This window comes from Lytechinus variegatus, chromosome 13 (genome assembly GCF_018143015.1).
Source record: "Lytechinus variegatus isolate NC3 chromosome 13, Lvar_3.0, whole genome shotgun sequence".
Taxonomy (NCBI): Eukaryota; Metazoa; Echinodermata; class Echinoidea; order Temnopleuroida; family Toxopneustidae; genus Lytechinus; species Lytechinus variegatus.
In genome coordinates, this window is record NC_054752.1 from 22002645 (window position 1) to 22018482 (window position 15838).

A 15838-nucleotide genomic window follows, 5' to 3' on the forward strand; every position below is an offset into this window, starting at 1 on the left:
AATGTCATAATCCTAAAGAGAATGCATGAAAATCCATTTCAAGACTCTTTTTTCAATAATTTACATTTTAAGTGTTCAATAAACGCTTAATTCTTAAGTTAATTTCCTTTAAAAGGGTTTTACAAATATGTTTATTAACTCAATGACATAACTGACATCTGGATTCATTAATTGCAGTCATGCCTTACTTTGGCGAATATCAAAATTTACATCACTGCAAAGAATACCTTCTGATTATCCAAGCATAAAGACACATGAAAATGGTATCAGATTATTGGGAGAACATGCTCATTCAGGCTATATATAATGATTATGCATTCATTACAAATTTTTCTTTAAATTGGGGATTGGTGAGGTGTCAATTTTTTTTTACTCACATGGTAAAATTGTCTCGAACGTGTCTTACGTTTATACCATTTATACATAAAGTATAGATAATTTGATCGCATGATAATTTTCGCGTATAAACATTGTCTTATTAATTCCTCGTGTAGAACAAATAAATGTCTCTCATTCAGAGGGTAAAATACAATTTAACGGTATAAATATTGCCTCGCCTCTTGCATCCACCCATATTTTGTGCATTAAAACATGTTAATATAAATTTTGTCGTAGAGATTAACATGAATAATTATCGGAAATACTCGAAAAAGTATCAGGCATAATCATAATAAATTGAGTACACACAAATTGTAATAAAATCATACAAATTTATTTCAAAGTTGGGTAAATAGTTTCTGTTTTTTAATAGTTTTACAGTATTATATTGTACATTGTTTGTTGAAATACTCTAGGCATTATAGTAGCGGGATACACACGCAATAGTATAACAATAATAAAAACAACTGGTGTAATCGTGAACAATTTGAAAATAAGTCGGTAGATACACTGTTAGCCAAATAATAATAGTTTAAAGTTAATTTTATGGCAATTTAATTCACAAATCTCAGTCTTCAATATCGGTGTCCGTATCCAGCATGTTGAGACAGGCTTTTCATAGGTCGATTGCTGGTGCTATTTTTCCATGGTGATTATTTCTTCGCTTCATTTAGTCTAGAAAGCGCTTCGCGGTATTGTTTGACTTCTATTCCTTCCCATCCCGGTTCTTCTATTGATGAGAAATACCTATGGTAAAGAGGTGTACGAGAAAGAAGCAGTATAAGTATTCATTTAGTTTGAAATATAATAAAAGCATTAACAATTAATAATAATATAAACAACAATAACAAAAAATAATAAATACAAATGATACTACTACTAATAATAATAATGATAATAATAATAATAACATTCATAGAGCCTAATATGTTTCTAAGCGCTCCATACCTCGGCTATAGCACGGCTACCCTGATCGGGCGCATCGAGCATTAAGGGAAATCCTTCCTGACGGATACCCATTCACTTCACCTGGGCTCCGTAACACAAAGATTATAGCAATCAATCGCTAAATAGACTGACCAATCAAGATCAATGTAACATGCGCATTTGGTTCAAAATACTGACAAGAAACCAATCAGAAGTGTTCTTTCATATTTGCTATTCATCGTTAAGCTTTGTGTGACGGGGCCCTGGGTGGAGATCGAGATGTCAAAAAGAGGCTCGCATTGATGAGGTGGGATTCGAACCCCATACCTTCTTAAGAGTCCAGAGATTTATCCACTGATCCACAAGACCTTTATGTAGCGATTTTGTGTTTTAAAAAATGGGGCGGCGCTCCTGTGGAAGCATGATCCCTTGTAATTTTGCAATGAGTACCCCCCCCCCTCCAAGAAAAAAATGGGGAAACATAGAAAAGACCCGACGTTCCTGTAATCATGGTGATTGAATTGAGGAAAAAAAACACGCCATGTATCCCTTATCAAAGTGTGATGGCGTTGCGCCCTATTTTTGTAATCAATAATACACTGCAAAAGCTCCGGTGTTGATTTAACACCAGCTTGGAATCTATATGTCCAGACCACAAAGGTATAATTAAACAACGACGGTTTTGGTATTAGTCTACCACCAGATAGGTGTTTATACAACACCAATTAGTATTAAAACAGCATTGTTTTGATTCCAAACTGGTGTTGCCTTTTCAATACTTCTCTGGTGTGGATATATATAGATTCCGAGCTGGTGTTAAATCAACACCGGAGTTGTTTGCAGTGTTACTTTATTGATTGATACGTCAACTGATATAGAGGGCGATTCCATGATAGAAAAATCAGCCATTTTCACAACATTTTCCAACCTGCTGTTCAAACAAATGAGAAACTTCAATTTGTATTGTGGTAATAATGAAGTATACCTAGATAGTCGTGTAAAGAAAATGAAAACCAACAAAACATGTCCTCCCTGTGTGAATTAGAGGTAAAAATGTTGCGTGTCTGAGTCCCGTACGATGCACATTCTTTTCACCTTTAATTCACCCATAATCAAACATTTTTTGTTATCAATTTTTCACATGACTTTCCACTACAACTTAAACTGCCAACAAAATAAAAGCGTTGAGCTAAGAGTATTGGAGTGAAAGTGTCTCGGACCGTATACATTCGTAATTCCGAAGATCCGTTATTCCGAAGGTTCGGATATTCCGAAGGTTCGTTAATCCGAAAACGAAATAAGGTTCGGCGTTCCGAAGGTTCGACAATCCGGAAACGAAATGAGGTTCGTTGTTCCGAAGGTTCGTTGATCCGAAAGCGAAATAAGGTTCGTTGTTCCGAATGTTCGTTTATCCAAAAACAAAATGACGTTCGTTGTTCATTTCGTTTTCGGACAAACGAACCGTTCGGAATTACGAACCTCATTTCGTTTTCGGATTAACGAACCTTCGGAATTACGAACTGTAACCGTCTCGGACGACACGTATGGAATCGCCTGATAGCATACTTGCCTGTTAATCAGGGTTGCTGTGAATTGCACTTGTTCTTCAGAAGAGCCCTCTTCCACAGCTTTCGCATTCTTGTCAACTTGTTCTATACTGAAATATCAAAATTAATGAAAAGTAAATTTACTTTTTTTAACCTAAAGAGAGAGGAAAATGTATGCAACCCTACAGGAAGGAAAACTTTTTTCTAGAAATCAAACTCACACTTTATATGCATAGCCTATAGCTCAAGATACGATGACAATCATCAATAGAATTGGCGACGGAAGCGGAGGGGGGTCCTGCCCCCCTAAATTTGAAGTGGGGGACAGGGATACAATTTTTGTGGTTCCCCCCTAAAATTTCGGTTGATAACTTTTTTTTTGCTTGTCAAATTTTCCTGTGTCCATCTCAAAATTTCAGGTGGATCCTCCCCCTTAATTTTTTGGCTAACAAATGAGATAGAAACAAAACAGTTTTTTAATCGAATTTACCGAATTTTGTTAATATTTCTCCTCATCATCATTGCAATAATGCAATCATGATTATCATGATCATTGATATTCATTTATTAAACGTTCATGGCGCAATTAAGAAATGAAATGGAAACCTATTAAAGAGTGGTTTACTGGTAAGCTTGTCTGAACCAGGTTTTCGTGGAATTTTAAAGGTGCTACAGAAAAAAAAATGTTACAGATGTCTTGTAGAAGAGTAAAAATCTATACCTATCCATCCCTATTAGTGTTAATGGAACATCCTTCGTATGTGAAATACTGTAGTTTAGGGCGATTGCTGATATATCATGGCCATGCTGTCTGCAGTATACACTGGCCTCTCGGCAGGCTTTCTTGATTTCATCACTAGCGATATGCCAAGAAGGAGGCCCTCTATCGGTGAGTAACGCCATGGAGAGGGGTGACGCAGAAATGAGAGCAACGTTTCGTTCCTAGAAATAATGAAAATGATGACGATAAGCACGTATCTCACTTCATGATTCTGAACCTCAATTATTTCAGCAGACGTGTAGTTATTAGCTTAATCGGATGAGCCTGCACCTGTGAATGTTTTAACAGAAATATCATACTCATCAAAATGCTACCTCTTTTGGGATACTCAAATTCCCACTTAAACTCATCCTTTTTTCAACATTAGCATAGGGTTTATTATTATTATTAGTAATATCATTATTATTAATGGATTCATTGTTGAAACAAAGATGTAAGCCCACCTGTGCACTTTGAAACACAGATGTAAAGCGCCCAATAATTAATGATCGGGTACTTAAGTCGACGAGTGTAATCGCGTTGAACGGCTTGCGCCATCACATCTATGGAAAGCCAACTTGTTCATAAACGCGTATACTAACGTCACGGTTTTGAAGATGTATCAAGCCAGTGAATACATACTGAAGTTGATAACGTCGTGACTTAATAACGTATTCAATTGACTAATATTAAAATAAGTTAAATGTGTTTCGAGTATGTGCACAAAAATCAAAAAGCTTGTTAAAAGGGAAATTTTGTGCATTTTCAGGGGTTCCCCATGAAAATTTGCTATTTTATTCATTTTTTATTTTATTTATAAATGATGGACATCTGATTCATATTGATATGTCACATTATGCCCTACTTCATTCCCAAATGTGTGCTGCATTTAATACGTCAAGTTTTGCATCCATCTATTCATTTAATTATGTGTCGGTGTGTTATTTTAAACATCACATTGTGCAATCTTATTTCACACGTCACGTTGCGCTATTTTTATTTGATACGTCACGTTGTACAATTTTTATTATTTTGATGCGTCATGTTGTGCAAATTTTACTTGATACGTCAAATTGTGCAAAATATTAATTTGATAGGTGGATTTACAGTTTTGTTGTTTTGTGATTGGTCGATTTTCTAATATGGTACGTCATGAATGTGTAACGTCAGTACACGCGTTTCCTCCGCTGATTCGACGCACGCCTTAAAAAAATGGTAGCTTAAATTAATAAAAACCTACTTGGAAGAATGCTGCGTGTTGAAGAAGTGAAGAGTCATTAAGGCTTAAATGACAATAGCTCAATACTGAATCGATCTTCACCTTGCTTCGCTCAACAATGGTTCTGTTGATTTAAAAAAATGAGAAAAATGAGACAGATATGTTGCTAAATCTCGTTACGTATTTTCACAACAAGTTCGTTGGACTCGTCATTTGATTTGTGAACTAAATAAAACCTATACTAGATATCCGGTTTCGCAGGTTTGTAATACTCTTGATTATTTTTTTGTTTTATGAAATTCGAGCTTGTAACACTTAAACCTGGGGTCCGTTTCACAAAGAGTTACAATTCTTGTAACTTTGCCATTATGGCAGCTACCACGCCAAAAGGGCTCAGCAGCCAATAAAAATTAAGGTTACTATGGTAGTTGCCATAATGGTAAAGTTACAACAGTTGTAACTCTTTATGAAAAGGGCCCCTGAAATTGATCGCGTGTTACATAATGTGTGTGAAACTCTTGATGTGTTGTGTGACATCCAAGTTTGTGACACGACATGTAAACCTAAATTGGGCCACCGTTATAAAATTTTGTGAAACTTTCATTTGCTGTGTGACATTAAGTTTTATGACACGACCTGAAACCTAACTTGGGCCACCTGTTACGCAAGATCACCCTTGAATTGTTGTCTGGCATTTATACAAATTTGTGATACTAGTCCATAACCTGAATTAGATCTTTTGTTATCTCACATGTTTGTAACACTCTTGATTTGTTTGGTGACAAACAAGCTTGTGACACTATCTTAAGAAATAAACTGGTCCTCCTGTTACACAAGTTTGTGATACTCCCTTATTACATACAAGTTTGTGACGCGACCTGAAGATCTAAATTGGGTCGCCTCTTTAATAAGTTTGTCACACATTTGATTCATACAAACTTGTGACATAGGCTCAAAACCTGAATTGAGTCTCCTGTTGTTTCATAAGTTTTTGACACTAATGATGTGTTTTGTGACAAACAAGGTTGTGACTTTATCTAAAAACTGAATTGATTCTCCTGTTACACAAGTTTTCCACATTCTTGATTTGTTTTGTGACATCCATACACGTTTGTGACACAGTTAGTGGCATGGTGACGTGTTTTCTTTTGTAACATACATTAACAGTATACAATGTCTCATGTTACACAAGTTCTTGACGATTCCTATGTCTCTTCTGGCATACCTTAAACAGGATTGGGTGTCATATAACACGAGTACCTGACATTCTGAATTTCTCATTTGTAACGTACCTTAGAACTTGTATCGGGTATCCTGTTATACCAATGAACTTAGCCTTGCCCTGTTTTTTTATCTTCTCCAATGCAGGAAGAGTCTCGTCTATGATAAGATCTACGCTTGAAGCAAACTCCACGTCATGGACCTAACATTAGAAGAGGATACTAGGTCGTTTCATAAAGCCACTTGTAACGTTACGAGCTACGAATTGACGAGACACGTGTGAGTACCAATCTATTATGCCTACCGCAAAATTCGAATAAGTCGCTTGTAACTTTACTTACGATAAAATCACTGGAATCGTAAGTGTAATATCGTTTGTCCAAATCATTCTTAAATGTTTACAGTTCCTATATTCAATACCAATAATTAAAATCAATGGACGAAAATAAGCTATATAGCTTTCTCGAAAATTAGGTAGGAATTAAACTACTTGTATGCATGATTCTTGAAAGCCATAGGATAAAGTTCTATCTATATCAATCAATATAGAAAAAAGGATTTTAAACAAAATATTTCGCTTTCCTGATTGCGATTTCTTTGGGCAATGTTGGGTGTGTGTGTGTGCGACAAACGAAATCACGCTGTGGCAAAACCGTCTGAAGACACTGGCCTTTTCCCCGGCAATGGAAACGTTATCTCTGGAATCAATGACGTTTAAAACTTTCAGAAACTCGTACCAGTCGCTGATGATACTGCCTTCTCGCGTCGATGGCGCAACTACTGACAATTTTTTTTTAATATCATGTGATGTGCCTAAACGACTTACCTGAATAAGGTCGACATACTCAATTCCCAGTAGTTTGAGGCTTTCATCAACGCCCCGAGTGACTCGTTCTGCAGAAAAGTCAAACATTCCTTCCAGGTTATCAGCTGTTTCATATCTCCCTACTTTAGTTGCGATGTAGTAAGCTTCCCGAGGAATATGTTTAAGAGCCTGAAATAGACAAGATTACGAATTAACGACCGTTTTCATATCGCAAACGACTCCGGAGGGCTGACTTCATTAAATGTCCGACAGTCTGAACAGGGGCGGATCCAGGATTTCCGAAAAGGGGGCATATTTTCCCCAAGAAAACCGTCCTCACTTGTGTATGAACGACATATTCCCATCAAAATTATTTGCTCTGACCCTTAATTGAAGGGAGCGAGGGGCACACTTGCCTAAAGTATGAAGACATATTTACATTAAACATATTAACTATGGCTCTCAAAAAGGGTCGGGACGGGACGGAAATGCCCCTCCCTCCGTGGATCACTAAATCAGAAGGCTCGTTAATCTGAAGCTCGTTATTCCAATTTCGATATTCCGATGGGTTGTTACGAAAAGGGAAATATGATTTGTTATTCAAATGTTTGATCCGAGGAAAAAAAGGTTATTTTCGTACCAGCGAACCCCATTCCCCGTTCGGACGAAATAATTTTTTGGTGTGGGCCTATAGAATTTGCCTGAATCAGGAGCAATCGGATTATTCAAACTTTCAATTGAAGAACGCCTGTAATAGTTGATTTTGAAAAGCATAACACTAGTGTCGGTTTAGAGTCGTGTTTACGGGGTTTTGTGGTTGAAATTGAGTGGCATAATAATCCTTATAATCACCATGCACTTCTGACAATGCATTAATCAACAAATCCTCTATTTACTTAAGCAAAATAGTAGTTCGCTAAAAAGAATACCTATCCAACCAGAAAATTACGATATTAATCCCTTTTTTCATGATTTAGAAAAGCAATATAAATACATATTTGTCACTTTATATTACATTTCCTAAGACGGCTTCCGATTTCCCTTGTCCATAATATGGGGCCGTGTCGATATAGTTAATCCCACCGCGTAGAGCATGTCGAAGAGCGGCCACGCCCTGTTCATCAGAGAGATCCGCATCATAGACCTTCCCAAGGGGTGCTGCACCTATTGTACATAATTTCACATTTTCAGTTCAATTGATCTATTAACTATGATAATAACATTAGTTTGGGCTAACCTCGATTAGCATTTTGATATGTTCCAATTACTTTTTTTACATAAAATTCCTTCGCATTTTAGCTCCTTTTATTTATGAATCTTTAAATAATCTTTTTATTCCTAGTTTTATATCTGGAATATTACCTGATGATTGGAATATCTCAAGAACTACACCGGTTTATAAGAGTAAAGGTGACACAAATGACATTTCTAATTATAAACCGATTTCTGTTGTTTGTCATATTGCTAAATATTAGTGGAAAATTAAGTTCAATCCCAAGTTTTATCTTATTTACAAACAAACGATCTCATCAATATTGACTAATATGTCATCTTGCCAAATCACTCAACTAATACTTAATTGATGATTGGTACGAATTTTTTAGTCAAACAGAGAAAGTTGGTGCACGTTTCCTTGATATTTCTAAATGATTGGAACTTTGGATTATATTGACCATAAACTTACTTTTTGGTTAAAATGAAATCCATGTCATTTTCACCAAACTTTGCACAGAGTTACGAAGAGAAAGAAAGAGGGCGAAAACGCTTGGTTCGTCACCTCCATTAAGTTTGGTTGATGAGGTGTGTCATTAGGGCGTTTTAAAAGATTCGAGACTTTTTACATTAACCATGGCACTGGGGAGCTTGTTCCATTCATTCGTGGTTTTGGGGATAGAAAGAATTCTTGTAGTAATCGGTTCTTGCAAAAGGAACATACATCTTCAATCTCTTCTGCGTATTATTCCAGTCAATCTATTGCACTTTTACTTGAGTTCAGAACAATGATCAACCCAATTTAACTTGTCATTAATCAAAAGGCCTAGGTATTTTTCACACGTAGTATATTTCACTTCTTGTCCATTAATTGTATAAAACACAATCATACTTTCTTCTTGACATGGTCATGATTTTACATTTGGAGACATAGTAGTTACTACTACTATGTGATGTACTTTTTTTATGTAAATGTACTTTTTTATGTTAATGTACTTGACAAGATTTGGTAATATAGATTCAATTTAGTTCAAGTCCGTCTATTGACAACAGTATTATCCTAAATTAAGTAAATGGATAAGTTAAATAAATATTGGACACCATGGAAATAATTAAACGTATAGACCAGTTCGTAGCTACTTCATGGGCAATTTTGGTCAAATGACCTTTCATTTCTTTCATCATGATAGGCAGATTTCAAAGCAAGATATTACGTAAGCTTGCCTTACATAGCAGAATGAAGAATTTGAATAGACCAGGTGACTAGAATAGCACACCAATGAACACTTAATGAAGGTATTAGTTGCATTCCTACTTTGAATGCATTTTAGCATGTTGCACAATGTACTTGACAAAACTGTGAAATACCAGTCGTTCGTGGAAGCATTGTTGTTTTTTGTGGATGTAAATGAAAACGACAATTCAAAAGAATATCTGAATAATCAAGACATCAAAGTTGGTGCTTATCTCATTAGATTTTAAAGCACCATGTCAATTTAGTACAAATGACCTTCTTCTGATCATGCGTAGAATATTATGATCATGCGCAGAAAGGAACTACGAAATGGCTTATTGGAAAAGAAGCAGACTGAGGAAAAAGAACAGAAAAATGAGACTAAAAGGTATAGCCTACACGTAAATACTGATTGATTAGAAATGCTTGCGTGCCAAACGTGTGGTGCTGATTTCAGAAAAAAAAGAATCATTAGGATTCAAATCAAGTGGAAATAATAACCGCGAAGGATATGAAAAACATATAGGGGAGTTGTCGTGGTATTTTGACGGGGCGAGACTGGTTGAAGGTGACGTTTGTTCTTGAATTGATATAGAATTATAAAGTTAGACGGCCCAAACATCTTAAGTTTACAGCAAAAAGAAAGAACATGGAACTAATAATATTATCAGCTCACTTAATTGCTCACAAATTTTGCCCCATTTTCATTAAAAATGGGATCTAATCGTCGTTAGAGATTTTTGTACCTCTTTTTTGGAGGGGGGGGGTGGAGGGCTTTTCTCCTGTTTTAATATCGGGGTTTGGCTTATTATTGATTTTATCTTTAAAATCACTTACCGAACCCTATGACAGACACCTTCATACCAGTGGCCCCAAGATCATGGTAACACATCTTATTTGTTCTCTCGTCGTCATGGAAACCTTGCACGTACGTGGCCGCTGACATAGTGATCTGATTTGCTGCTGTATGATATCCAAAATATGTCTCCAAAATAATTAATCTACACGAAATAAATTCAAAGGAGGTAAATGTTTCAAAAACTTTCTTTTTCTTTCAATAATATTGTGATTTGTAGTAATTCATTGGGAACATAATTTTTTTAGGAGGATTTCTAATGTTTGTTATTGAATGAAACCATTCTGACAGATATTGTTAGAAACAAATGAATGAAGAATAAAAAAAAATAGAATGAAATAGATAACATCTTCATGTTTATGTTTTTATACATGACATTTTTTTAGAATTTACCCCTTCCCGCAAGCAAGCTCGCAGGGTGTACCCCGTTTTTTTAAATATCACTTTATTTTGTTTCCATTATATATCCCGGTTTATAATGTTAAATAATGTAAATAAATTTCCCTTTAAAGCCATGTCTGCCCTCTAAAAACTTTGGACTCATTACGCCACTAACCCCCCCCCCCCCCTCTTCTCTAAACTGGACAAGAAAAAACTTTCAAAGACCAAAATTTGTGTCCGTCATCCCCAACCATAAACACCGATAGGCACCCATGTCAATCATTTCCTGTATTTCCAAACGTCGAAGTAATAAGTTAAAACATTATAACCAAAAATAAGCCTATTATGCAGAGTGACAAGGAAAATCCGGACGAAATTATGTCTTTTGTAAACGGGACAAAAAAAACAAAAGGTGCCTTTCAAGCGTGGCACCCTGTTCATAATATAACTCGCTAAGATAATCAAATGGATGGATATTTATTCTCTACAAAAATATATTCAATTAAAGGGGAAGTTCACCCTGAAGAAAACTTTGTTGTAAAAATAGCAGAAAAAATAGTAAAAAATATTGGTGAAGGTTTGAGGAAAATCCGTTAAAGAGTAAGAAAGTTATTAGAGTTCAAAGTTTTGGATTTGTGACGTCATAAACGAGCAGCTGCCCCATGTGTTATGTAATATAAAATGCATGAATTTCAAATTTTGTATGGTTCTTGATGACTTAATTTTGTTTTCTATTCATGATCGAGTGTGAAATGATTTGTCTATTGATATACAAAAGGTACAGTGAAAACCATTTTTAATTTTTTGAGAAAATGACATTTCATTGATTTTTTACCATTCGCTAGTGTAGGAATTCTGCTCGCATATGACGTCACAAATCAAATAATTGAAATTCTAATAACTTTTTAATTATTTGATGAATTTTTCTCAAACCTTCGGCAATATTTTTCATTATTTTTTCTGCTATTTTTACAATGAACTTTTTGTCAGGGTGAACTTCCCCTTTAAGGATTCTTACCATTCGTTTAGGACGTGTCGGAGGCATTGCAGAGATCGAGTGGGCTGCGGAAGATGGAATTTTCCAAATATTGTAAAACTAGAAGTGCAATCTAACCCGAATCCAACTCCGTTAATTGAAAGTCAGTCTTCTGGAAGAGTTGCTTTAAGTATTGATGCCTCGACTAGTACTGTTATATAACTGTTGTGAAAGATTGCCCATTCAAAATAATTCGCTCTCTCGATTTGCAGACATACACGAGTTGACCACGCAGTTGGCCATTGAGGAGATATATCGGAGAATCTTTTCTGAGTCCCAACTACTGTCTCTGAACGTTTTATTCCGGCAGAGTTGCAATAACGACCCCAAAGTGTGTCTTTCTGGCGAGTGTCGGGAAGTAATTAAATGTTAAATAATCGTGAATGATGCCTTGCCTCGTACTGTTGTGTATCAGGACCGTGGTTTCCTTTCGGCCGTGAAAGATAATATAACATTTCTAATCCTCGATCATCAGACACGCACGAGTAGCCCACGAGCCCGGGGGGGGGGGGGGCACTTCCATTGACGAGTGGACACAATGCGTGACCATGGAGGTTCGAAAAGCACCCTAAACAAGCGTTTTCCATGTTCTGAAAATGCATCTCTTAACAAGCATTGGCGTGTGAAACTCTACCCTTAACAAGTATTGGAAACAAAGCGGTACCCTTGACAAGTATTCCCTGAACTTACCCCTTAAACAAGTACAGCGATATCTTAATTGTTGTGTCACGGACGTTTAAGATCGTAGACGTCGGCTTTACCTTTACTTCCATTAGGTTTATAGTACCACCCCACACACCGCGCTCACATCGGACCCTAAACACGTAGTATTAAGTCTTTTTATAACCTTGCAAGTTGGACTGTAAATACGAAGTTTTCCTAACGAGATATATATCTTTTTTCATTATTTTCGTATTTTGACACCCTTAATACGTTACCTACGTAACGTGCCCTAGCTATCTTGAAAAAGGGATTTATTTAACTTGCTGGGTTTTTTTTGGGGGGGGGGGCACGCATGGTATCCACTCGTCAATGGAAGTCCCCCCCCCCCCCACCGCGGGCCCACGAGAGTACAAAAGAGTACTCTGAATCTGAGCTTTATAGTAATCTCTCTGAAAGTGTTTTATTTAATTGAATTGTGAAGGAGCCAGAATAGTGATTGAGATTTACTGAGCCTCAGTGCTGTGAAAATGATTTAAACGACTGCCTTAATTGACACACAGCGTGCGGAATAGTATTTCCTGTCATCTGATTGCTGGTAAGTTGTAAGGCTTGGTTCCACTGCACTTTCGGATGCGGAGAGGATGTAAAACGGAAAAAGAATCTTGCCATCCGTTGGAAAACGCTATGCATCCGTTGTGTAGTCAATGCATACGTGTTACTTACGCTCTATCCATCGAGCATCCGTCCAGTCTGATTTCATCCGCCCAAAACGTTTTGAGCTGCACAAAACTTGTAGAACAGGGGCCCGTTTCTCAACACCGTCATAAGTCTAACTTCTTGACTAAATCGGAGATAGTGAGCTACTTGTCCGCTAACCGTTTCACGAAGCCCTCTTTACCAAGATCGGGTACAACAACCTCACTAAATATTTATGACACCTCCGAACCTGTCACAACTTCTTTCTTAATGACGTAGTGGCATCACGTGGGTAGACTATGACATGCAAAAGTGCCTAGAAATGTGAAAATTATAATCTTACGTAATCAATCAAAGATGTTGAAATTACATCAAAAAACAAGTTGGATAATGCATTCTATGATCATGGTAATACAAAGAATCTACAAAAACTGTTGGTAATACTCCACAAAACCATTCATTTTGAAATAGTAAAATAATTTATTTGATAAAGATTCTACCACGTCAGGCCATCCATAAATGGACTCGTATTTGTCGTTTTCAGACCCCTATTAACATTTTGATAAATTCTATCCGTAAATTAGAGATAGAATTTGTCAAATAGTAAGTTTCAGTATCTAAGATTTAAAAGAAAATTGTTAAACTATATTTTGATGATGTTTGGAATCGTAAAATACCGTATAATTATCATCATTTTACAACGAAAACCGTTATGGTTTTACTTTCGTAAACTATTAAAATTGGATATCCCGGGGGTACCCATCTCAACGTCCACATGTGATTTTTTAGTCACGAGATCAATTATTCATAATTCCATTTTCTCAGCAATTGAATGCTCAAGTCTTCATGGTCTAAGTCTGTATGGTGCATAATATACCTGTGCTATTATTCTTAAAAGATGAAATTCCCAATTCATCACAATATTTGCAATTTTGTTATAATTTTTCTTTTTGAAAATTATGCTATTTTGTGACTAAGGCTCCGGGCTAAGGCTACGTCTCGTCTGCTCTTTTTACCGATAATATCGATATCAATGTATTTTAGTTAGGAAGCCTTTCGAGAAACGGGTTTAGTAAGATTGGAACTAACTCCGTGGTTGGTGGATAAAGATATGACTAACTTGTCCAGGTGTTGAGAAACGGGCCCCAGATGAATTAACTTTCAGCCGGTATACGATGTACTAAAATCCGCAACATATGCAAGCAACAAACGTTCCGTGTCCATTAGCATCCGTTAAACATCCGTTGTATCCTCTCTGCATCCTCGCAACTCAGATCCACTGAAGCTGAACAACAGGAAGGGGGAGGAAAGAGAACGTCTATCGTTAGAAGCAAGGAAATAGAAAGGATATAAGAATATGCATCTAAGTATTCCACCCCCCCCCCCCATAACCCCTTCGGACCTGTCATCCACTTCCATCCGTTTTCATCCTCAAGATTTTGAACAACCATTTAACATCCGGGCTACATACTACCCACGTCCGTTCTTTTCCGTTATGTTTTCGCAAATGTTTCGCCAATTTTGTCCATTTCTGGAGCAGAGGAAAACGAATCGCACCACCCGAGAGATTTTGCTCGTTCGCGGCTGTACCTTTATGAATACGTTTTCCGTCGCCCAGCTGATATTTGATTTGGGGGAGCAAACCTATTGTTCATGCGGGGCGGGGTACAAGGGGAGGGGTGAGGTATAATCTATTGTGTCACGTGTCCATCTTGAATAGGAGTGACATTGAGTATTAAATCGTAATTCAATAACATTGAAAAACAAATCGTTATCGATTAAACTCTAAGTAAATATGCAAAGAAGGACGTATTTGCTTACCGAGCTCGATCGATCCAAGGTAGATTTTTGTTGTGTTTAATTGGTAAACATACTGTACATAAAGTACGCCAACAAGCCAGCGTATCAGATCTAGCGGGGCTAAGGGGGCACGTGCCCCCGACGCCGCTTTCAAGGGGTGCAAAAAAGGTGAGAGGGGCTCAAATGAAAAGAAAAAACAAAGAAATAAAGGCCCAGAATAAAAAAAAATCACTGAAGTTAATAATACCACGTCTCATGCTACTACCATGGTAATGCAGTTTCCAACACATTTAGAAAATGAATCTTGCATTACCCATGCAGTGATGAATATTTGTGCCAACTTTTGATTAGTGATATATTTATTCTCTTCAAGAATTCAAACACGTCATACAAAAAGATTCCCTTTTCAAAGGCAAATTTCATAACTTTTCATCTCTAGCTGCGGGATTGCATTTTGATACATTTTTCTTCTAGACTAAGTTATTGGTGAAAAAAATTCAGATAATGGGACAAGCTTGAAACTTGGCACAAAGGTAGAGTGATTTATTCATATATTCCAAATATTCAGTTTTCTGAAATAATGACGTCAGAATATTGATATAGCAAAATATATATCGATATCTGACGTCACACAACATCATAGTTAAAATATATTCGGTCACATGATGCTATTTGAACCAATTACTATACAGAATTCAATCTATGTATACATGTAATATACATTATATCCTACATAGATTGAATCTTGTATAGTGATTATTATTATTAATCCTCGGTTGGACTGGCAAAACTACTATATTGCTAGAACAACCTCGGATAATAATTTCACTATATTTTCTCAAAGCCTGATATATTTGTATATTGCAGTCCACTGCTTCATCTTCATGAATTGTAGGATGCAGCGTTAATAATTAGTGTCAATAAGGGCTACAGAGACTTTAATTTCTCTCAAAAGTTTGTGTTGTATAATATCAAATGTACTTATTTTTACTTGTATGTATATCTTTTTTCTATTCTACATAAATTAAATCCTGTATGCTGATTAGTTTAAATAGCATCATGTGACCAAACATAATTCTCACTATTTTGCGATGATGTCGAAA

At 36.4% G+C, this 15838-nt stretch overlaps 1 protein-coding gene across 2 annotated transcripts; it reads right to left on the minus strand.

The window, feature by feature from the left end:
- Positions 1-698: 698 nt before the first annotated feature.
- On the minus strand, positions 699-12174 carry LOC121426704 (L-galactose dehydrogenase-like). Of its 2 annotated transcripts, none has more exons than XM_041623076.1 (9): positions 11559-12174; positions 10141-10304; positions 7873-8021; positions 6879-7046; positions 6124-6254; positions 4853-4955; positions 3574-3794; positions 2876-2962; positions 699-1125 (listed from the first exon to the last, which is right to left on the minus strand). In XM_041623076.1, exons 2-9 carry the CDS (start codon positions 10247-10249, stop codon positions 1032-1034), a joined length of 1062 nt encoding a protein of 353 aa, XP_041479010.1. In that variant the 5' UTR covers positions 10250-10304; positions 11559-12174; the 3' UTR covers positions 699-1031. The 2 variants fall into 2 exon arrangements, with proteins under 2 accessions (XP_041479010.1, XP_041479011.1); XM_041623077.1 differs by having other exon boundaries at positions 10141-10266; positions 11559-11584.
- Between the last annotated feature and the right edge of the window lie 3664 nt (positions 12175-15838).